The sequence below is a fragment of the Scleropages formosus genome, chromosome 21 (assembly GCF_900964775.1).
Source record: "Scleropages formosus chromosome 21, fSclFor1.1, whole genome shotgun sequence".
Lineage (NCBI taxonomy): Eukaryota > Metazoa > Chordata > Actinopteri > Osteoglossiformes > Osteoglossidae > Scleropages > Scleropages formosus.
This window is the reverse complement of record NC_041826.1, coordinates 3,476,312-3,501,750: the sequence shown is the minus strand read 5'-3', so window position 1 is coordinate 3,501,750 and position 25,439 is coordinate 3,476,312. Positions and strand designations below refer to the sequence as shown.

General features: G+C 39.2%; 1 protein-coding gene across 5 annotated transcripts in view; it reads right to left on the bottom strand.

Moving 5' to 3' along the window:
* LOC108924287 (low-density lipoprotein receptor-related protein 1B-like) overlaps window positions 1-25,439 on the bottom strand; it is a 368,874-nt gene that overhangs the window by 17,227 nt on the left and 326,208 nt on the right. For 4 of the 5 annotated variants that reach the window (XM_018735562.2, XM_029247286.1, XM_029247287.1 and 1 more), the window contains 14 exons: window positions 23,064-23,173; window positions 21,558-21,690; window positions 19,010-19,132; window positions 17,568-17,690; window positions 15,112-15,252; window positions 14,249-14,383; window positions 11,883-12,002; window positions 10,898-11,139; window positions 9,435-9,658; window positions 8,561-8,667; window positions 7,475-7,591; window positions 6,398-6,571; window positions 2,805-2,930; window positions 1,827-1,991 (listed from right to left, as the gene is read on the bottom strand). In XM_018735562.2, coding sequence (XP_018591078.2) covers window positions 1,827-1,991; window positions 2,805-2,930; window positions 6,398-6,571; window positions 7,475-7,591; window positions 8,561-8,667; window positions 9,435-9,658; window positions 10,898-11,139; window positions 11,883-12,002; window positions 14,249-14,383; window positions 15,112-15,252; window positions 17,568-17,690; window positions 19,010-19,132; window positions 21,558-21,690; window positions 23,064-23,173 — 2,040 coding nt within the window. Of the gene's footprint in view, window positions 1-1,826; window positions 1,992-2,804; window positions 2,931-6,397; window positions 6,572-7,474; window positions 7,592-8,560; window positions 8,668-9,434; window positions 9,659-10,897; window positions 11,140-11,882; window positions 12,003-14,248; window positions 14,384-15,111; window positions 15,253-17,567; window positions 17,691-19,009; window positions 19,133-21,557; window positions 21,691-23,063; window positions 23,174-25,439 lie in introns of those variants that run through there. The other variant, XM_029247289.1, reaches the window with a different exon arrangement.

Here is a 25,439-nt window from a genome sequence, read left to right as displayed (position 1 = left end):
AAGAACAATGAGCCCTTGTAAGCTGAATGCAAGAGCAGCTGACCTAAGAGATAAGAAGATCATGGCTAAGAAGGACACCTGGAGCCCCTGTGGCTGATTACCAAGACCAAGTGAAGTACCTACTGAAAGTCTACTAGAAGATGTGAATGCAGCACTACGAACAATCCCTACTGCGACCATCACTGAGACCAACCAGCTGATGTACAACACAGCAACAGTGATCCTTGAGATGCTTGGATACAAGATGAATACCAAGCATAAGAAGCAGTATCCTCCATGGAAAAGAAGGCTAGAGGCCAAGATCAAGGCAGCATATATATATCGCTTTGGAGAAAAGCGTCAGCTAAATGAATAAATGTCAATTTATTTATTTTCTTTGCCTTCACAAGTAACAAGTCAAATGTAAAAATTGTCATTAAGTTTTCATTTGATTACAAGCCATTTTTTATGGCTGTAGGCTTTGATATCATCTGAAGTGATATCTCTGTCCAGCTGTTTGCTTATTGCACTGCCTGCCCTTTCACAGCTTCCTGGATATAGCCACACTTGTTCATCTCCTAGGATAACAAGTCTGCTGTAAACACCCACAGTTTCATCCTTCTTCACTGATCTGATCAGGGCCTCCTGACTGTGTGGAGTGATGAATGACATGAAGTTCTGCGCCCTCATTGTCGCCAATTGATGTGCCACAGGACTGGCTGCCTGGCATTGGTTGGGGGATCTCCGGTGGTACCAGAACTTGCTCTATGCAGCTGCTTTCTGAGGCTCATTGGACATTGATTGGCATGCACCTTGCCGCAGACTAAGGGCAGAAGCCAGGTCATCACAAGCTCCATGCATGGGCCACCTCATTACTGACTTCTGGCCCACCTGGGATTGAACTCATTCCATCACATTCTCAATTTAGAACACTATTTCTTTCACTGAAAAACCCTACTATAAGAAATATTCTGTGTCAAAAAAAGGTATAACAAAATAATATCAAGTAAATTCAGACTGGATTTGTGTTCATAACTTCGCTCAACATTAATATGACAGTACTGTGACACAGTAGAGGTAATAAAGAGATTTTTGACATTAAAATACCTTGATCATAAATAAAAGGCATAGAACTGCAAAATAATTTGGAGCAAAATAAGGCACTGCTATAACGGTATACCTCAATATTGTAGCAGAATTTCAACATTAAATTGCTAGTATCATATGCACATCGTTAATGTCTGGTGTGATTATTTTATCATAAGAGTAGGCCACAGTGACAGCTTGACATTGTTATGGATAACAAAGTCTTTGTCTAAACCAGATTGTTGTATCTAGACAGCTAAATGCACAGGCGCTGTTCCATGAGTGCCTACATCCTTTCTGAAATATCTTCATGTTATAGCAGCAACAACCAAATCTGCAAATGAAAAAGAACTCTTTTCCTTTTAAACGGTAATATTTCATAGTATAAAATTAATTAATTAATTAATAAATAGAAGAAAAATTAAAAACTGAACAGTTATTACGACAACAAAGCAACATTTTACTGTGACTAAACAGATGCGTTTCTTAATGATCCAAGGATATTATGATAGATGGCTTTTTCAGGCTTTTTTCCAAGATAAAGAAAGACTGTTTGCTTAGAGAAGACTGAAGATCAGAAGTTCAGTCACGTTGGTGGGAAGAGAACAAATTCAGTGCTTCTTGTGCATTCTGTATAGCACTCACTGAACATAGAAAGCAAGACATAATTGGCAAAAAATGGTGAGACAATTTGACGAGGTGAATATGTTACTATAATAATGAGTGAATTACCATAAGCCACCCATCAAATGCACCCTTACCTAGGGGGGAACTGGAGCAGGTGCCTCCATTCAGACAGTAGTCTTTGCAGTGGCTGACCTCGCAGTGCTCTCCCGAGAAGTTTGGCCAGCAGTAACACCTCCCCTGGCCCTTCTCATTGGTCAAGCAACGCCCACCATTTTCACAGGCTGGTCGACAGAGCTCTCCTGAAAAACCACAACAGCAAAACCGTGGTGGGTTCTGAAAGGAGCTGATGTAATGGAAACAGCCCAACTCTCAACAAATGCGTGGCCTAGGGGTTAGTACCCACATTCCCAAAGAGCTGTGATCATACGAGTTTGACGATACATTTTACTGCCTGAACTGCACCTAAAATAAATCTGGTGATTTAGTAAAGAAACAATTACTTTACAAAAACAATTGTAGAGTTATAGGGCAATAAAAAAATTGGTCCCCTGGCAACTCTTATGGACAAGACATTCTGGTCCCTCACTCTCCCAAATATTTGAATGTGGTGACTTAAGACAAATTAAATGAAGTGTTACAAATGCCACTCTTTTGTAAATGTGTGTTAAACAGAATGAACTAATTGCACAAAGTTTCAGTGAAAATACTGTATAACAAAATGTATATCTGAAATAATGTCATCATCCCATCCAGGGATAAAAATGTGACTAAATTTCAACGTATACATGATTTTTTTTTTTCTTAAATTTGTCAATGAGAATCAATGAAATGTCCCCATCAGAATCCTTGGTTATTCATATTAAGCATGTAAAAGATAACAAAATGTGCATGCATTGTACATGTAATTAAAGACTTCGAGAAAAAGTACAGCATCACATTGACAGAAAAAGCTCATGTGAAAATGTAAAAATCTGAGGTTCAGCTACTGAAGGCAGAAAGAAGCTTAGAAAGAAGCTACACAGTGGTCTTGTCCAGGACTGACAGAGGCATATGGGGCTAGAGGGGCTCATCTGGCCCTAGGGAAATCCACCAAAAAGGATGCTAAAGCTCACCTGAAACACTGCCATCGCTGCAGGAGCCATTGATGAGTGCCTTTCCCTCAGGGCATGCACAGCTGGAGCCAGCCGGGTTCAGCAGGCATAAGAAGTCACAGCTCATCTTCAAGCAAGGGTTGGGCACTGACAGGATGTAGAGAAAGGGACTTACAGAACCTGGATTTCACATATACTTCTTGGAAAAGAAAGTCCATATTCCTTCACTCTACGTAGATATGTTGGCAAATCTTTTAATGTATGCAGGGATTCTGCCAGTTTTTCCCCTCCTTTTTAGTTCAAATTTGTCTTCATGCATATGTAAAAAGTCTTAATAAATATGTAATTGGGAGGATTTTTGGATTGCAAGCCTGGAAAATATGAGTGTGGTGATAATGAAATGGAGACTTAATGTGTGGCTGCAAAGGGTATTATTGCTGAATATTTTTAATATTTTGAAGCCCATGTTTGGCTAACACAGAGAAAAAAAGTTAGAAGTACTACTACTAAATAATAATAATAATAATAATAATAATAATAATAATAATAATAATAATAATAATCTCACTATTACAAATGGGTTTACATTAAACTGGGTTTTGTTATATCAAGATTTTATACACATACAGCTGTCACAGAGTTGTCACATCAATCTTTTCTCATCAATTCAAAGCTTAATTTGGGATCTGAACTATTGACCTATCATCTCATAATGGAAGTGAATGTGTTGTTTTAGTGTGCAACAAACAATGATGAATGTGACTAATCACTATCAAAAATCAGTTGAGTCTAGTGGTTATCTCGGGTGTATTTTGCACCACTGCCGGTTCTTGCAGTATCATTTTTTAAAGCTTTGTAACTGAACTACGTGCCTTTAGGTATCTCTCCCTAACTGTTTGGTTTATTTATTAAAATTAATTCCTTTCTTAGTATATGATATAATCACACACTTCCTGTTGGCAACTTTGTACTGTTATTGCCTGCAAGGTTTTCTGCTGCTGAAGTTGCAAAACTCATTACAAACTGGACAGAAAATAAAAGTGATATTTAAAATAATGAATTTGATTATACTGGCAATTTAACATGCATCTGGAACTGTAAAACTCTGTAGGCTGAAAAATTCACCCACATTAGCAAGTATGGGAAATTTTTTGGGGTTAACCTCCAATGCCTAGAGGTAGTATACACTGATGGTCTCAATTCTTAATGTACCATATATCTAGGAAAAGCACTGGAACACCTCCAAAGACATCTGTGGTCACAAAGAAATGCTGCAGTCGGCAAATTCATGGTGCAACAGCTGACATATTCCAGCTATCATATCAGCTAGCTTTAATTAAAAGTTGTTGCATTGCTCTGTTAAAAAGAATATACTTTCTTTGAAGAAAGGGACTGTAGGAAATTGCTGGTGACACATGGAGAGGCCAGTGAGTCACAACCACGTTAAAAATTTGAAATGAATGTAAAATTGGAAGAAAAACAACTGAAGAAGCAAGAAGTCAAATCCACTAGTGACTGTTTCATGATAATACCATAATATGTGCTTTGGCTTACATAAGGTTTTCCAGAGATAATATGCACTTAAATGAATCCAGCCTCGGAGGTTGCCCGCTTCATTGGCAGGTTATTTTCAAATTGCTTTGTTAAGTGCTTTTAGCACATTCTACTAGGCACTTATTAGGTACTTGGAAGTTTGTCATAATTATAAGCAAAAGCCATGCAAAGTAGTGTTATTGCTATTAGTGCTGATGCCTCAAGGTGCCATAGGTCAGAGGTTCGATTATAGCCTTCAGTTCCAGAGCGAAAGGAACTATCACAGTCTCTCCACATGAATGTGGAACAATGCCAAGCTCCATCGTGTGCTCCGCTCAAACACTGGAGCGATGAACAAGTGGCAGGGGACGTGTCAACAGATGGTCTTAAAAATACAGCAGTGGAGAACAAGAAAAAATGTTAAGCTGAAAAAAAAAAAAAAAAAAAAAAAACATATTGCAAGCCCTCCAAGTCACAGCTGCAAACTTTTCAAAGGTTTCAATACTGTGGGTGGAAGGCAAAAAGTCCTTGCTTTGTTAGCATACTGGATACTGGATGTGGGGCTAATAAAACAGCAGGGAATACAGCAACTGCCCATTAGCTAGAACAGCCCTACCAACAAGGATCCCATTGGGCAATCGTGGAACATCAGCACTCTGGGAAGAACAAATAACTGTCAGCATCTTTCGCTATTAATCCTAAGAGCTGGAAAACATTGGGGGAGGACTGCAGCATCAGATTTCTTTTTACCCTTCTTAAATTCCCATATTTGGTAAGGTCAGATATTTAAAAAAAAATCTAAATTAGCCTCTTGCTGAGACTCATTGACCTGTGTTTTGCGGTCATTGTATGATGATGCTCCAGTGGAGACACACATTACATAGGTGGACTTAAAACTGGATGGGTTTCTAGACTGGATAAGTAGGATAATGTCCTTCGGTTGGTGAAGCTGCAGTTCTGGATGGAGTAAGTGGGCATTTTGAAAGAATTAAGATTTATATCTTTGGCTGCTAACCTAGGGTAGGGCCATGTACAGAATCTAACCAGTGACTGTCATGGTCGGGTCTTGAAGGAAGCGGCGGACCCAAGTGCAGAGCGGTAATCGTGGTGTCTTTGCGGAAATCCAAGAGAGGAGGTCAGAGAACGGGCAAAGGGTCTTCGAGGTGCGAACGTCGTAACAGGGAGGATCCAAAAGGCGAGGTCAGTACACAGGCAAGAGGTCGATGATCAGAAAGATGCAGGAGATCGGGGGAACAAGGGACGGGTTCGGGGAAGGTGTTCGGGAACAGGAAATGGCTAGAGAAGGTCGCTAACGAGGAGGCAGATCAAGGTTCCACATCAGCTGGTGGTCTGACGCAGCCTTTTATGCTGTAGTCTGCGTTGCGTCCCAGGTGTTCCGTGTTGGTCCGGAGGTGTGGGCGTGGCAGTGACATACAACACAATAATACTGAGAAATCTGGCAAACTGAACTGGAGCCAGTAGAATCTTTGTTGGCATTAAAATTGGTTTAGAGATTGCCAAGTAAACTCTCATTAGTCCTTTTGTCACTGACTGGAGATAATAAGCCTACGAATTACAGAGGAAAGAAACACTAGACTAAAAATAGCACAGCATAGTCCATTAGAACTTGTTATTTCTTGTAAGGAGTCTTCCTTCAGTTAAAGATGAAACGTATGTTTTCCCCATTAGGAGTAAAAACTAAAGAAAAAGTACTCTGAACTGTGTTTTCAAAATGTGGATATAGGAATTCAGAAGAAAGATGCTGGCATTTAATATAAAACCTCTTTAACTCTCACCTTTACTAGCAAGGGAAAACTGGAGGAATTCCAGGCAGTGTGAAGTACTTTTCTCTGTTTTTTGGAAAACATCCCAAGAGATGTCAAATCTCCTGTGTCACTTGGTATACTGGGCAGCCTGCATGCCGTGTTGCTAATAATTGGCTTTTGTCAGTTAAGACTCATGGAGTCTTTGTTAAAGAGGCCGATCAATGTTTTTCCTGTTCACTTAAAAACATATTTTGCACATTTTACTCATGCAGGGAAGATCGTAAGAACAGATGGACAAAAGGAGCTGTCATTTACCGTCCTGGTGTTTGAATCGATGGAAGATCAGGACACTTGATACTTTTTCCATTTTTAGATCCAGGTGTTCTGCAAGTCCTTGACCAAATTTTTTAACCCGGAAAACACCATTTCTCAGTCCAGTCCCATAGATGTAATCTTCAAATATATCAATCTTATGAGGCTGATATATTCCTATAAAAAAACCCCAAAAAAAGAAAAAGGTGAGAAAATACACAAATTTTCTTTGCAGTCTTAACTATTGTGTTCTTGTTCGATAAGTTTTATTTTATTATGCTTTTTCTTTCTATTTTTGAAAATAACAAGCAAGCAAATGTTCGATCAAATGCAGTCTAAAAACACACACATCACATCATCTGAAACCGCTTGTCCCATATGGGGTCGCGGGGAGCCGGAGCCTAACCCGGCAACACAGGGCGTAAGGCTGGAGGGGAAGATACACACCCAGGACAGGACACCAGTCCATCGCAAGGCACCCCAAGTGGGACTCAAACCCCAGACCCACCAGAGAGTAGGACCCAGTCCAACCCACTGCGCCACCCTGCTACCACACCCTGAGATTAATAACACTGATACATAAAGATAAATTACAGATAATTTGATTTTAAGACATGTAGTATCAGGGCTACTAGAGATATTCCTCAGTGTTTCAAGGTTTAAAACCCAAAAGTTTAGAAATTTAAACAGTATCCAAACAAAGTTACATATGAACTTAGTGGGAACCAATTCAGACAGATTTTATTGGTCTGGAATGTGGTGCTATTATTTTTATGAAAGCCTATTCAAGGCATTTAGAATTTCTCAGTGTGCTGCCATCTGAATGACCATTTCAATCTGAGTGGATTAGAAAAAAATAATCTACTCCCAAAACTCATTATTGCCATTTCGTTTGACGGTACTCAGTTCAATTGGAATTTTTTTCTCAATTTTAATTTGGGTCCCGTGGCCCCATGTAGCTATTGCCCAGGATGTCAAACCCTGATGATAGGCAGTTAAGAACCCTGCAAAGCGGCATGTCAATAGCAAAGCATGAGAGATCTGGGCCACAAGTATTCCATGAGCACCTGCATGGCCTACCATGTTTGCTGCTGACAGCCACCTGGGAATCGGACCCATCAAAGCGTACACTGCCTATTTTAGAGAACTCCACATCAGCCCAGTACAGTCGTTGGTTGAAGTAATCAATGGCCAGTCCTGCAAGCACAGGAAATATGATAACAATGAACCGCACTTCCTTACTTAGTATATACTTATGATGCACCCAACTTTAATGCAATTATAACAGTGTATTCATTCCACTGTAAATCAGCGGCTGCAAGAAAAATATATAATCGCTGTTTTGTTTGAAAAATATTTCCTATAAAAACATTTTGAAAAATACATGGAAATATTACATGCTATGTCACTGAAGTAATTTAATATTTATGTCAGGTATAAAGCAAAACCTATGAAGAGCTTGTTTTTATTTTTATACGCTTTCCTTGATGTATCCACCAGCATCTAAAAATGGCAAGGCTTCTGCTCCTATGACATGGCAGTATTTAATTCAATTTAAAAGACATAATGCCAATCTTAAATAGCATTGCTGGCGGAGAGATTATATTCTGTAGCCTCCCAGAGGACAACATTGTAGGCTTAATGACAGCCCATGTCAATGGTGTTAAATTACATTTTATCCTCCCCCCCACCCCCCACCTTGTTTCAAGAAAATCTCAGATGCCTGCAGAAATGTCTCCTCCGTACCAGCTTGTCGCTATTAAAATGGGGGGGTGAGAGCATAACGAAAGGTTTCTTAACCTTACAAGTGTAGCCCTGCATTCAGAGCCCAAAGATGTCATCTTTGTCTAGCTGGCATGGGGATATGGCCGCAAAATAGAGGGGCCTCCCCCAGAAACAAAGAGATCCATTTTTAAAACAAAAAGAGGCCTATTTTCTAGGCAAGTAGGCAAAGTTCCAAAAAAATAGTGTGTAAATAAACAAGTACCTCGCTCCACATAGACATACGTTCCAAGATGGTCTCCCCCCAAACATAAATACAGATTAACCACAGAACACCAAGCAATCTGCATTTAACAAAAAAAATAAGTAAAAATGAAAGAGGATTGCTCACTACAGGTTAACCTGTAATGCTTTCTACTTGGAAATAAGGGAATTAAAAAATACCTGTGGGTCTCCTCAGGTTCTTCTCAAGCAGGACCCTGCGCATAGTGCCATCCATAGCTGCCTCCTCAATGTGTGAATGGTCACTAATCACTGTCCAGTACATCATCCTGTGAAATGTGAAATGTGCAGGGCAAACAGTTTTTTTTTTTTTTTTGCTGTAATTCTCACACAGGCAACATCTATGGAGAGCTCAGAGAAAAAAAACCAAACTGTTTCTTGTATATGATGAATGAAGCTTTGCAATTATATTTTGGATGTGTCAACAGGAAGACTGAGTGCTGAATGGAAGCCATACTGTGAAGGGAACTTATGGCTGCTGAGACAAGATTTGAACTGGCGGCTGTCCTCCAACTCCATTGGCCCAGAAGCATAAATAAAACTTTTCAGTGCTGGTAAAGCATTTAAACCTCCGGCCCAGCCCTGAACTACTCCTGATTACTCACCAACCCACTCCCCTGTAAGTAGGCATTGGCTCCTGGGAAAGGCTCCCAACCCTGAGCGAGTGCCAGGCTGCATGAAGACTACACAAAATGTCCCTCTCAACATGTCCATAGAGAGAGTGATTAATCCAACAGTAATTGTAGGCCCACTGGCCTCTACACACAACAAAGCCCACCCTGGAGGTTTCATGTACAAGCAGGAAACAAGGATTTTTGCTGGAATAGTTTGAAGAATTGCTCTTGAGTTGCTTCAGTTCATTTTCTTTTGAAGAAAATCTCCCAGGATACCAATCTGAGCTGACACTGAAGGACTTTATATCATGTGTATGTGTACAGTGCAACACAGCAATTGTTTACACCTTGCTGCAATCAGAACCTCACAGAAGAACCACCAAGGGCATGACATGAGTCAAGTTGATAAGACTGGACCTTACCCTTGGGTTGGGTTGACAGCAATGGAGTAAGGTTCCCCAGCAATGTCCGTTATCAATCGGGTGCAGTTTGGTCCTCCAAGCTGGCCCACATTTATTGAATATCTTAGCCTAGTCCAGTGAGCTGTATAGTAGCTGAACCAGTGCATCCTTGAGTGATCTGTCCAGTAGATGTTCCCTGTCACCCAGTCCGCTGAGATGTCCCTTGGCCTTCGGAAATCCGGACACTGCAATGGACCATCATACACAACGTTCTTCAAAACTTCACAGGGGCAGCTATGCTTCACATATTCCTCTATTTTGAATCCATAAAAGTTTAAACACACCTACACCTTCCAGGTAAGGCTTGTTCAAACTGGCACCCTGGGACTAAGACTTCTTTAAAGTCACAATGTGCAACCTCTAAAGGGTACCACCTGCTGACTTCAGTTCAAAGTACATAATGTTACTACTTTTAGGAGACATGAATACAAGGATAGTATCAGGGCTCAGTGAGGAGTCATAGGGATCCAATCAATACACTAGATTCCATCCTTTCTGGAGACTGAGAGACAGGAATTTTAAAAAATTCACAGAAAAGTCCACAGATAATTTTCTATACAAATATATATTTGGCTCATCCTCCCACTGAGAAATGTGACTGTTCCCACACCAACATATGTGTCTGAAAGTAATTGAAACAAACACTTCAAGAAGAAAAAATACAATGTGATGTGCAAATATACAAACAGAACTGAAAGCGTGTTATATAGAAAGAAAACAAATGGGGTGGAGAATAAATAAAAAATAATCTTAATAACCGCATGATTTTCACAGCATTGATACTATTTGGTTTTTCTAAAACATGAAACAACATCAGCCTTACAGAGCTGTTTCTTAGAAAACTTTCCATTATCCTCAACATGCAGCATCTCACTCCTGAATTGTATATTAAACTTGGGACTGATGCAGAGCCTGAAGATCCAAGAATTTTTAATGTGGCTGAGATGTGGCATATTGTTTTTTTTTTTTTTTCTGTAGTGATAACAAATAAGCAATAAAGCCATAAAATATGTATTTCTGGTTTCTGAAGTAACAGGCAATTTTTTATTGAAAAGGAAAAAAGTCTGAAAAATTCATCAGGGTTGTCTAAAAGTGAAAAAAGAATGTGTGACACCATCTTAATCTGTTGCACCCACACAACACTTTAAGATTCATGCATTCAATCTTTAAAAAAAAAAAAAAAAAAACTCAGCAGCAAAATTTGATAGCTGCATTTCATTAACTTTAAATGCAGCAATGATTCATGGATTCATTTAATTTCAAAATTAAAAAAAAAAAAAAACTGATAAATGTGTTTAATTCACAGGTCTGCACAACAACAGTTAAAAGAAAAAGTCAAACTGATTATAGTTAATCACCTCGTGCAGAAATACTGTGACAACAGTAATTCCCACAACCCCAACAATCACACCCATGATACTTACTATTATTCCGCTATTTGTTTTAGACTGACTTCTGTCTAGGATGTCTTTGTAAAAAATTCCACCCGGATTAAACTGGGTAGCCCAGACAAACTTGTGTCCATGAAACAGAACATCCATCCCAATGATGCGGGCATTGTCCTCGGTGCGTGCTAGTTGTTTGTGTCCATGGCTCTGGTTAAATGGATACACAAAACCTCGGATTTCAGTGTCATTAGCTATGTAGAGCACTTGATCTTCTGGTCCTGCCCGTTGAGTCATTAATATGCAAAAAAAATGAAAGGTGTCTAAATTCCATTTCAGGTTTAAGACAACAGTTTTGCAAAATTACATAAACAATACAGCTGTGTACAACATTAATATTAATACTTTGCAAGCATAAATATTTCATTATTCTAAATATGATTATGAAATATAGATTTAAAATTTTTAAATGCATTTCAATGGCCCTATTGGACTATAATGCAAAAGTAATATGTATTACTATATCTATAAATATTTAAATATAACATATTCATTTATATAACACATGACATGTTGCATTCATACATTTACCATAATGTTAACTAATCAATCATATAGTTTTACCAGTATCTTGGAATTATGAACAAAAGCTTGAAAACAGACAATGTCCCTAATACACAACATTAATGCAACATGTTATACTTGATTTTCATTAAATACTTTTAAAATGGATTGAGCACTTATTAGTTGGTATGTCAACGTATGTAATGTCAAAATTCTATGGTAATAATCTGAAGATTTTACAGAATGAAAATTTAAAATTTCATGAAGCTTTTACACTCTATATAGTAACATGAAGATGTACAGATATTCTATTCTTCTAAAAAATTTTATTATTTTGTTTACTTTTACCTTTATTATTTGTACTGTACAATCACATGTGCTAATTTATTATGTATTTACTGTGTGTCTTGTTTTGATAAGAGAGAAATGTAAAGACACACTCAAAATTGTATGTCTTTACCTTTTGCTATACAGTTTCCATTGACTTCTTCAAAATTCCTGTCACAAGCACACTTGAAAGATCCTTTAAAATTTGTACAGTAATGAGAGCAAGTCCCAAAGTGAAGACATTCATTCACTTCTGAAACGGAAGAAGAAAATGATGTTAGTTTCACTCCTTGCAGAACTATGGACTTTCAGTTTGCAGCCTTCACCGCAAAAGTTTGCGTTACCTTTCTGTTAACTCAGAGTCCAAGAAATTCAACCACAAAACAAACAAACGAACAAACTCTTAAGAATTTGTTTTCACACCCAAAACGGGTGGAAAAATATATAGTAATGGTATCACTAGTTTCCTAAGGTGGGTGAGATTGCTCAAGTACCAGCTTTCCAACTGCACACAAATGGCTGGTCATGTGCATACAGGTACAGGGCTGTAGGCTGAAGCCAGTAAATAGTGTTCTCTCTCATGAGAATTACATGGTTGATGAAGCCTGTAACCTGCACAGTGAAAAGAAATGGCTGGTGCATAGCACACACATCACAGTCCTGAAGCCTTCAAAGATGACATGGGTATTTTGCTTTCAGAAGACGTATTTGGCTAACTGGAAATTACTATATCAAATTGCAAAAAAGGGTGAAATACAAACAATATTAAATTTGGATATCCATATAATTTGCTAAAAAAAATAAGGTTGTGAAGACTGAAAAAATCTTGCACAGATAAAAGCAGCTTCCATGTAGTCTTGTGCATTACCCATCTTCTCTTAACATGGCATTTTAGGCATCAGAGATCAATAGGAGAATCATTATTTCCATTAATCAAGGTTTGTCATATCCCGTATAATATTCACAAGTTTATAAAAAGCATACTTTATTTACTCTTTTTCAGAATGAAATGTCCTTGATGTATACAGTGCTGCTTGAAAGTATGTGAACCCTAAAGGGATGGTCATTATTTGTGTACAAAATATTAAAATAAACTTATAAAATGTAAATATTAAATCTCAACACATACATTATTTCCTCTAAACCAATATATGGAATTGGTAATTACACACTTTTTATGATATTGAGAAAGAAGAGAAAGTCACATTGTAAATGACATGCAAGTACATGTTTTCTTGGTAAAACATAGACAGAAGGGGTTCACATACTTTCAAGCAGCACTGCATTTACTGTGTATAAAGTTAAACTTCTGCAATTATTACTTCAAGCATGAATGGAATATACCTGAAAATACCGGCAAGTAAAATAGTAAAAAGTTAAGATTAAAGGCGTTTTATTAAAAGTACTGTACATAGTATCAACAGTAATAAAGTAAAAGTTCAGTATGGTAGTGCAATGGGTTCCATTTGTTCTTCAGTGCCCTGGGACTGTGGGTTTGATTCAGACTCAGTCTGCGTGGAGTTCTCATGTACCCTGCCTCATACCTTATACTGCCAGGATAAAGTTGGGACCCCAGAAACCTGCACTGCACAAGTAGTTATTAAAAATAGATGGATGGATGGATGGATGGATGGATGGATGGATGGATGGATGGATGCGTAAAATAAAACGAGAATTCTGCTTAGTTCTGCTTAGGTGAAGAACCCAGCTGTTTCTAGAGTGCCTTGGGAACTGAGCTTGTGGTTCCAAGGTGATCAGATTAACCACCAGAAAGGATACCCTACTATTAGTGTTAACAAATCAAAATTCATCATAAGCAATCTAAAAGACTGGTTAGTATTTACAGACCAAACCAGCTGAAACTAAATTCAAGGTTAAATTGTGTCTCGATGGAACTTGCACCTGGGCTTTCGACTAATTTTACAATTATATGGGCATAGGGAGCTGAATCATTGCTTTGACCCACCTGCAGATTGTAAATGACAAGCAAGTGCCTGACTGGGCTCTTTCCCCTTCAAATTAGATAAAGTCAGCTGGGGACAAAAGTCAGGGCTAATGCAAAAAGCTCTAATAGTATGTTTCATTATCTAACTGTAAATTATGCCCAAGCAGTGGTTTTATAATTGCAAGGCTTCTTTGCAAATGAAATGATAACCATTAATTAAGAACCTGATAATAGTCTTCATAAAACGTTCAATTTGTAAGCCCAGTTCTAAAATTGCTTTGGTTCTAAGGTCATCTAGGAGGAAGAAATATTAGCTCACAAACACATTTATGGAGTGACATACACTTAAAGTGATTCAGTGTTCAAACAATTTGATATGACACTGAATAATAGATGTTTCCAAATCATACCATGTTTTGCACCACATTTACCTGCTTCATTCTGGTTTAAAGGGCTACTTCCCATAAATCTTAACTGTTGATGGTAAAGCACAAATATCAGAATGGGACTGATATACATTAGGCATGAAGTAGGTATGTTGCCTGCCATTGTACCTTCACACTGCTTTGTCTGGTGGTTGCGCTCAAAGCCTGGCTTGCACTGACACATGGCACCAGTGTCTGTTTGGTTGCAGATGGCATCATCCCCACAGGGATTTACTCCTCTTCTACATACACCTTCACCTTGAACTGGGAAGATGGAGATCATGAAGAAGGTATGTCAGTACATCAGTATTTTGTTGCATTTTAACGGTTGACTACAGAATAACTCACATCCTTATGGACATAAACAGGTGAGCAGTTAAAAGAGAATAAACATCACAGCTACTAGACATGCTCAATGATCAGTACCTGACTCCACAGCAAAATGATTCTTCTCAAAATGTAATCACTCAGTTGTTTTCTACATGAAATGCCTTGAAATGCTTTAAAAACATGATGTCACAGCACAGACATATAAGGTTCAAGGTTACAGGAGACATTTCAGATGTGTGAGGCAATCAAAAATGAATTATCCAAGCATCGCATATCAACCACTTCATCCATATGAAACAGAGTGGATTGTGGAAATGGACAGAGAATTGGGCAACAGTAATTAGCGTCTAGCTTTGTCTTAGTGAGGGTCACTTTGTTCTATAGGACAAAAATCACGATTCCTGTCAGTGTGTAAAATGGCTATTGAATTTCCATACAAGGTTTAAAAAAAGAAAAAAGGAAAGAAAAAAAAAATCATTGCCTAATTCTGGAAACCAAAGTCCAGAGAGAGCAGTATTAAAGGACAAAAAGAAAAGGACATCGGGCCCTGAACAAAATGCCTTCCTATACATAAAATGGAGTAATGTTCCTTAGGTAGCTTATAAGAGCAACACTGGGAACCTCTGGCATTTGGACTGCTCCGAACCAAGAGCCACACTCACAGGGCTTGCAATGAAGCTCATCAGAGCCGCCGTCGCCACAGTCATCAAACAGATCACACCGCAGCTCGGCAGGAATGCAGCGGCCACTGCGGCAAGCAAACTCAGCCTTCCCACATGGCCTGGGGTGCTCTGACATGTCCCCTAAATGGAAAGGTGAGGGGTGGGAGTGAAAGGCATGTTAGCAAACATAAGGTCAAACCAGTATTTTGTCCAGCTTTGGTGACTTCTACCTTGCTCCATATAGAATGATGTGGGTGGGAAACAAAACAGTTTTAGCTACCTATTGGGTTTATTACCGGTTGATATAAATTATTTTAATCTGTCAGAACACATCCTGGCCTGAGCTACAATAATGGGAACATTCAGTAATGTATTTCAAATATACCAGCATTAATGCTACTTGATCACCAGGGCCCGTTTTACAATTTGTCAAAGGCAGAAAATTGCCTAGGAACCCAGAAACACACTGGAGTAAAAAAGTGAAGTAAAACCCATGAAAAGGTTTTTCTTTTGGTATCACATCCTAACATTAGAATCAATTGAAAATTATTAGAACATCATTAATGAGCAACTTGGATGGATCTGCTATGCAGAAACCTGAAGTCTGGTTTTGTCTTAGCAATTGAGGTGCACAACTACATTATGCCAAGACCAAATAAAGTTCTCTATGGCCCTCTAAAGAAAGATTTCATGCTGAGCAGTGTGAGAAGGGTTTTAAAGCCAGTCAGATAATTATGTAGTCAATAATTTCAAAATCTAAAAGATCATACAGAAATGAACAAAATTTCAAAGTGCTAGTAATCTATCCAGGCACGTAATCCCACCAAATTCACCGTAAGGCTTGACCTAAAGATGCTGGAGGAAGTTTCCAAGAACCTAAAGAAACATCAAAGATTCACAGGCAAGTCTTGCCTGAGTCAATGATAAAGTGTATGATTTAACCATCCAAAGGAGACTGCAAAACTTTGCCCTACGTGAGAAGTTTGAAAATGAAGCTAGGTGCACAACTGTCTGGTAATACCTAGGTGAAGATGAGAACAGGCAGAAACAATGAGCGCTGGATGGATGACCAAAGAACCTCACTCTAGCTGTAAAGCAGGGTGGGGAAGCATTATGGTTTGGTGTGGCTTTACTGTCTCAAGGCCTGGCCAGCTTTCCATTACACAGTTAACCATGAATTTCACATTGTACCAGAGAGAACTTGAGGAGAATATCAGAGGTCATCTATGAAAAAGCTGAAGCTGAACCATAAGTGGATCTTTCAGTAAGACAATGACAAAAAACACTCAAGAAAATTCACAAAGAAATGGCTCACACAGAAGGAATGGAGGATTATGGAGTGGGCTTGTTAACCCCATAGTAATGCTGTGGGGGGACTTGAAGCAGGCAATACATGCAAGAAAGCCCTCAGACATCAAGCGGCTGAAAGAGTTTGGTAAGGAAGAGTGGGAAAAATTTCTCCAGGTTGATGTAGCAAAGAGTACGAGAAATTACGATAAGAGAGAACTATCATTCAATTAGATCACTTTTATCAATGAAGATTTTTTTAAATGAAGACAAAACATCGATACATGGAAATATGTTGAAAAACATACACCTCATCATTGGTTGTACTTACTGTTTTTTTTGCTACAATTTATATTATGCAATCAACATAGGATTCATTTTCACCTCATGGCTTTGAAATGTTGCAATTTTGTATGTAAAATTGTATGTTAAACAAGCTGTTAGCCTCCAGTAGAAAATAGTATACATTTATCAGTCCTGAATATGTTTTTTTTTTTCAGTCCAGCCAGTTAATGTTCAGTCAAAGTATTAATTTTGTATTCTGCACATTTATTGTGATCACATACATGTTTTATAATTACATAAAAATGTACATTTTCAGCTTCAAATTTTATTTTGTCATACCTGTGTGTGTACCTTTATCAATTTAGAGATAGTCTAATGGGTGCCAAACTGATTCTGATCTAGGTGCTACAAAAACACTGATGTGGACCCTGTTCATCACATGACAAATAATACACTTTTAATAGCAGTGATGTAAAAGTTGAAAGAAAGAAAATCTTTTCATCCACGCATCACAGAAAGAATACAGAACAAAATGGGATAGAAATGAACATGTAGTTATCACATTTTCAATCTGGAAATAGTTGGCGTCGATCGGCATATGCAATATTTTCAGTGAGCAGGAGAACCTTTCATGTGCCTGAAGAAATGTGCTTTTATAGCAGCTCAACCGTGATTAAAATGGAGCCTGACACATTCCCCCCCTGCTTTGTCTTTGACAGTTTGGAGGCTTATATATTTTGCATGTCACACTCTAAGGTTCACCATGTTCCCAAGAATGAAAACCTGACCTGAAGTGGTTTTATGGGGCAAGCAGGTCTTAGCATGGCACTACATGGACAGCCTAGCAGACTGATGCAGCTATAACCCTGTTGCACCACTCTCACCGCATTCCTCCTCATCCGAGCCGTCCCCACAGTCATCCTTGCCATCACAGACCTCCATGGTGTGAAGGCACACTCTGTCGTTCTGGCAGCGGTAGGGCCTCATAGGTGGGCAGAGGAACCTTGCTGAAAGTATGAAGGCAAACGTAGAGTACATGACTAACTGCGGAAGGGTACACATACTCACAAATTCAATGCTTATCATCTGATTTTGTAACAATGAACATATCTTAAATGGCATAGCTGATTCACACATCAGACATTGGATTAATACAATTGCAGAGGTCTGTCGGAGACCTCCTGATGCTTTCATTTAGCTGATGCATTGTAAGTCGCTTTGGCAAAAAGCATCACCTAAATGATGCTCATGATGATCACAACAAAATCTAAGGAATCAGTCCAGCATCTGCTTCCCATTAAGCTCTGTCAGGGGGAAAAAAATCCTTGCCCTTGGCAATGTCTGGCAGTGGAAGGTGCAGTGAGGTTGACAGAATGTTCTGGAAAACCTTTTCGGGTGAGCGAACACCACAGAATGTCAGTTTTACATTTTTTGACACCTTCAGAGGAAAACTGAAGATCAAAGGAAGATTTATTTCGCTTATCAAATCTTTCACCTTTGCTTCAACTGAGACAGCCTGCATTTCTAGCTTTAGTCTGATTGCTGTAGAAGAAAATACGACTAGTCAAGCTTCCTAACCACAGTTGATCTCATTGCCTCAGACTGAATGAGGAGTAAAGATTCTTTTAGGAAAAAAGTTAAACTGAAGAAACTGTGTTCCACGTCCAAACAATATTTTGGCGTTTTACAAGTTGCTAAATGTAAGGTTACACACACACATTTTCAGAACCGCCTGTCCCATACGGGGTCGCAAGGAACCAGATCCTACCCGGTAACACAGGGCATAAGGCCGGAGGGGGAGAGACACACACCCAGGACAGGACGCCAGTCCGTCGCAAGGCACCCCAAGCAAGACTCGAACCCCAGACCCAGCAGGGAGCAGGACTGTGGTCCAACCCACTGCACCACCACACCCATGTAAGGTTACATTTAGAGTGAAATTATTTCCAACAGAAGGCACAGAAGTTATTTTTCCACTTTGGTTTTCATTATTTGTCTTTGAGATAAAAACAAAAATCTTCTCAAAAGAGAAACAAAACAATAACAAGAAAGGAAGACATTCATTTTCATTTCTTTTATATATACCTTATATATGTAGAAAAATTTGAATGAGTGGCGTAATCAGTCTTTCCATTTTTGCCTTTCATAATAAACTCCAGACATCAAACACAACCTTATTTTTATTCTGCCTTAACAATTAAAGTAATCCTGGCATTTTTTGTGCCATATGCTCCTTCATAATCACTTCATTTTTTGTATTCAAATGATTGAAGTGCTATACATTATCATATGTCACTGCACATTGTAACTGATGAAAGGTTCCTACCACACATCTCAGGGTCTTCATCTGAGTTGTCTCCACAGTCGTCCTCGCCATCACACACCCACACGTGCAGTTTGCAAAGAGTATTGTTGCACATGAATTCATCAGCCCGGCAAAAATATCCCCCTGTCAAAACACCCGTTTAAAAATGTGACAGCACTCAACAAGGTTGCACTACTATTGCTTTTATTATTAATTTGTATTTAGCTGAAACATTTGTCCAAGGTGACTTACAACATTAGATACAATACTGTAAACTCCTCACCCATTTATTCGGCAGATGAATGTAACACAAACACCTGTCTACCAGAAACATGTGTTTAGGAGGAATCCTACACAAACATGAGGAAAACATACTAATTCAGCATGAACTGCATGGGGTATTTAACATATGTCTAATTGCTCATCCCAGGTGCTGTAAGGCACCAGCACTACCTGCTCTGCCACTGTGTCATCCAACAGCTAATACAGTTTAAGTCCACTTTGTAATAAATTACATAGAAACACATTTATATGTTCAATTTTATTCTGCAAAATGTAGACACTAATTCAGTACAGATGGCATAATAAATCACGGTATACTGCATAATATGTAAACAGCTCATTAGCTTCTTTCTGTAGTCTGTAACCATGTCACTGCAGTTGGATAAAAGAAAATTAGAAAGAATGTACGCTGAGCATTACAGTTTTGCAGTACAGTGTAGAAATAGACCAATAATGGTGGGGTGCACAATGCTGCGAGTATGATCAGACAACTCTGTGTAACAGACAAAGGGACCGACCACCTCCTGGCCAATAAAACAGACAGTTCAGTTATACGCAGTTTAGGTAAAAAGAGGTAACATATGTCCAGCACTTGTCTTTCATTCATGCTACTGTGTAGTCTCTCCTAGATGGGTCTCCTCACTTGAATGTGTGTGAGAACAGAAACCTGTCAGAGAGGATAAAGTTTCATGAAGAACGAGGTGTGCTGCAGGTCTGCTTAGACACATTAACCAGGAGCCGCTGAAAATCCCTAGCGTTGCTGGGAAACCAGCCACACCTAAGGACCAGCAATCATAGTAGGTCCAGGCAACTTGGTTTGGGTGTTTAACATTGACGTACAAACACAGGTCTGACAAACGGCATACACCTGATTTTGGATGGCAGAAAGCATTTGAAAAGCTTCCTTATTTCTGCCATTCAGCATTGAAAAGTAGCAATTTTACAAGAACTGAGTTCTCACAAAATATGTCTACAAAAAATAGCTATAAGCCATCCCTGGACGGAACAAATAAAGAGCACCACTTACTTATGTCTTCCCTTCCTAACCTCCCCAAATTAAGGAAGAAATGTTGAAGGTAAATTCACTTTGACATTAATAAGGAAAGCAAGGGGCTGTATAACTGGTGACAATACCTGCAAAGGCCATTCCAGACTAGGGCTCGCTGCTAGTGGAGGGTATAAAATAATTGCATTGGAAATGAGATGGCACTGTTTTCAAAGATCTGGAGTTCAACAAATGACTGTCTCGGACAACGCTGGCCTGTGAAGTTCCTCATATTGTGGGGGAAAAAATGAAATTTTCTCTTTCCTTTCAAAGTGGCACTTGAGCAGACAGTAATTATTTTCCTGTTTAGATTATCATTTTCCCCACGGCTCTGGTCTCCATGAGGTATTGAATTCGGCTCAGAGAGTTCAGCTCATAACCCCATTGAGGGTGAATGCTTTTGAGAAATGATGCTGTGAATTAAAACCTTTCTAAAATGTTTGACTGGCGTAATGGAATATAACATTATTCATGTCATGACTGATATCATTTTTTCCAAAAGAGTGAGGAATGTTTTTTTTTTTTAACTTAAGAACTTTCTTCAGCGAGAAGATCCGTGACATGCTGAAATTATACTTGAACATCAAAAAGTACACAGAAAACACTTTTTTTTTTTCAATAAATATCAGCCAAAAAGGTGGACAGCAGGATGAACAGTGAGTATTCAAGCCTGAAGGTCTTCTGTCACTTCAGCAGAACTGGTTGCTTATCAGATACCTATTTACAGCAATAACAAAAATGTTTTGGATTAAAAGAAAAGTCTAACTCTGAGAATCCACTATGGCACTGTATTGTAGTTGGCAGGATTTAAGAAGCGCAGTATTTGCACAGATCAAAGGGACCGACGGTCAACCACCTGGTGAGATGGAAAATGTCGATTTCAGCAATAAACTTTCATTAATCCTGGTCAGCCAGAAGCTCTATGGTTTGGAATGAGGTATGATAAAAGTTCTGAAGTGGGACCAACCATTTTGCATTTAAAAAAAAAAAAAAAAAATCGAGGGAGATTTAAAAGAGACCTTTCATCAAATGGAAATTGAATTATCCACTACCATAACCTTAATACTACATGATCATTACACGTATTGAAACTATGACTTCATGCATGAGTACAAAAAAAAAATAGACAACATTTATTTGGCGGAAACTTAGGGAGCATGAGACCAGAATAGAACTGAGGAACAAGAGAAAAAGAAAAGATAAATTTGATGAATTGGTGATGCATGGAAAGAAGGGTCCTACCATGGTCACAATCCTCCTCATCGCTGTGGTCCATACAGTCATGCATGTCATCACAAAGCCACCGACGTGGCACGCAATGAGCCCGGTTCCGGCATAGGAACTGGTCCTCCCGGCACTCCTGGATGCAATCCACCTTCACAAAAACAGTACAGCACATATGTTGAACTAAAGTGACTAACTGGAGATATCATGGAATGAAGAGTTCAAGACAAATTCCATGATAGCTCATTTTTAGAAGGTTCTGCTGGGAAACACAGAATTGCTGGCAGAATTAAAAACCACCTCACCTTTACCCAAGGACTTTAGCCTTTTGCACTCTAAAAATGGCTTTAACATATGATGTATATGGGGATTGCATAGGCCGTAGTCTCTCTGGGCTGTTTCAGAGACCTATTTTGATGTTGGTTACTAAAAGACAGGTGTGCCAAGGTGAATCACTGACACTGAATAAAGAGTGTGGTTTTAATTATGAAGAAGCCCCTTTGGGATTTGTCTGAGAAACAATCACCACCCTACTCAGGAATAAACTCTCACATCTAATCCTTGGATGCAGATATTTCCATGAATGCCATTAAAAGGAGGAAAAAAAAAAAAAAGAATTCCTGAATACACACACACACACACATTTTCAGAACCGCTCATCCCATACGGGGTCACGGGGGAACCGGAGCCTACCCGGTAACACAGGGCGTAAGGCCGGAGGGGCAGGGGACACACCCAGGACGGGACGCCAGTCCGTCGCAAGGCACCCCAAGCGGGACTCGAACCCCAGACCCACCGGAGAGCAGGACTGCGGTCCAACCCACTGCGCCACTGCACCCCTGAATTCCTGAATACCCAAGGTAAAATGACATGGGGTGACAGTGTCTTGTTGTGACAGTAGATGATATTGTGATGAATTTCACTCGGCTGCTAATTGCCTCAGCCTAGGAGGTATTTCATTTGTGTTAGCACCTGCTCTCCCAAACAGGCATCTGGAATCCTTTTGTTTTCAACCTTGCGGGGCTTGCTTTTCATCATGCCTCCCATGGACCTACCCATTGAGATAATTATCGCAAAATGCCATTCAACCCACTGCTGCAGATGGGTGAAAGGCTTAAGTCACATACATTTTTCAATCACCTTGGTTGGTTTAATGTCTTGCTGACCTTTACTTGTAAGAGTTTCCATGCTGTTAGTCATTTACAGAAAAACGTATGACTTGATCTTTTCTGAAATTTGTCCTTGATGACATCACAATCACTTTTTCAAACCACAGATAAGGACACCTGTACAGTGACATGTCACAGGATAACAAAAAAGCTTAATGAAATACATCACGAAATCAAACATGGACCATATCACCATGGGAAAGGGACACATTGTCAATTTCCTGAAGTGGATCCACTTAATTACCATGATTTCACAGAAATACTAATGAAAGGATGGTGGATAGCTTTGTGCAGAGGTAAATTCATGTATATGTAAAGCCTCTTAAAGGGCTCATAGCCGGCTGGAGGCACCTACCTCATCAGAACCATCTGAGCAATCGTCGTGCCCATCGCACCTCCGGTTGGCGGACACACAGCCCCCAGCAACACAGTCATACTCATCCAGGGAACATGGAGGAGCGGCCACTGAAAAATCCCCATTAGCATTCATGGCAAAAGTGCATCAATCAGTGGTTGAATGACAGTGCCCATTTGCTGTACAATTTTTTTTTCTCAAAGTGCGTGTGCACAATCATTGAACACAGCAGATACTGAGGAGGAGGGGTGAATATGTGCCTAGAAGCATTATCTTAACCCCTTCCTATGGAATTATACAAAATGATACATTTTAACAGATATGGAAATATTTCAGCATGACATATATGTGCACCAAAAATTCATTAATTTATTATTTTTTGAAAGAAATATATGTGTACTCCACACATAAAACATACAGCAATCCTTGCAATAGCATATCCAATTATGTCTCAGGTCTAGTGCAAAATGGGGAAAGCAATATGAAGGACAAAAAAATATGGTCCTCTCCATCTGTGTACAGGTGTCTTCAGGACTTCTTAGAGCATGTCTACAAGCGTACCCCAGTGAAGAATATCAGTGACCTCGGCATAATTCTGCATATGTATATTAGAACTTTAAAGGCACTACACAGTGACCACACAACAGGCCAATGTAAAAATAGTCATGGAATTATTACCATGGACCGTGTTTAGTTCCAAAATGTCTATGTGCTGTCAAAAGTTATAAAGCTAAAGTTCAAGATGAAGTTACACACACACATTGTCTGAAACCACTTGTCCCAAGGAGGGTCGCAGTGAACCAGAACCTAACCCAGCAACACAGGGTGCAAGGCGGGAGGGGGAGGAAACACACCCAGGACGGGACGCCAGTCCATTGCAAGGCACCCCAAGCAGGACTTGAACCCCAGACCCACCAGAGAGCAGGACCTGGTCACACCCCCCCGGCGGAAGATGAAACTATAAATAGTTAAAATCATTAAATGAATCATCAAAGCTGGTTATGCTTTAGAATCTTAACATCAGATCTGTAGCTCTAGCCAAGCTTGATTCCAGCAAACTAGTTTTCTTCCCCTTTCTGGTTAGTATTTTGTGCAATCTCAGATTGCAACCTCAGGTTTGAAAAGTTTCTCCTTTCGTTACGCCCAGCAGAATTTAGCGGAGCTACTAAGCAGAACAGCATTAGCCGGCGGGTCACAGTTTTGATTTGACTTTACGAATTTGGGTCCCATTAAAACAGCCGAGCTTGGGAAACCCGGTCTCTGACCCACCAGAGGCTTTCTGACACACACCGAGAGATACAGGTTTTTAAATGCATCTTGCAGGCTTCTCCAGCTGGAATAAATCCTGCTCTCTCCTCAGGTGCTCTCCATTTTAACATACACTGCTAAAATATGCAGGGGCAACAAGGCATCGGGACCTCAGCAAGGAGAGGCTCATGTGGATTGTGCTGCTTGTTAACAGATGGGAGGAAACTTAGAGGCCGATGGGACAAGGATGAACTGGAAAAAAAATAATCATGCTTTCACTTCTGCTTTTTTTTCCTTTAATTAATACTACTCCCTAAGACAAGAAACATAATCCTGGCAAAGTGTATTTTTTATCTTTTTAAAATGTTAAAGAAGCAAAAATTCTCTTAATTTTTTTTCTATATTAATTAATTAATTAACCAATTATAAAGATACTCTGAAATGTTCTCCAGGAATAAGAATCTTAAGTGAAGATGATTAATGGTTGCCTGAAGTATTAAACCCAAGAAATACTGATTAGGGATCAAACCAGATTGATACTGCTACATTGGCACTTGTCCAAATGTTGCTTTACTTCACAGTATTGCTCTGGTGTACCTCATGCCAAGCCCAATAATAACTAAAAACAATATTTTTTTCTAAACTGCTTGCTGAAAGGAGTTGGTATATTCCTTTAAATATGAACGTCTGAATTGAACTGTTATTCATTCCACTGGTAGAAAATAAAATAAGTTATTTATCACACATCTTACACACTGAAGTTCTGGCTCAGTTCCATCCAGCAATCTCCATCTGTCTCTCCTTACAAGGCACGGAATTAATGCATTTTCTTACATATGGTGGTTTGTAACAAATGGCAAATAGCTACTGTGAATGGATAGTGTGAAGGATGTCTCCAGATGGTACGACAGGTAAGGTGTGTTCAGGAGGGAAACAAGTGTTTCCCATTCCTCACTGTGAGTTCAATAATTATCAATTCGGATTAATGAATATATACAGACAGGCAAACAGACAGATATATAATCAGCCAATCTTAACTACTGCTTTTTCTCATCTGATTTTGATTCAGACCTTGACTTCCTGTAAAACTGCTAAAAGAATGCTAAGTAGCTCTTATCTGCTTTTTTT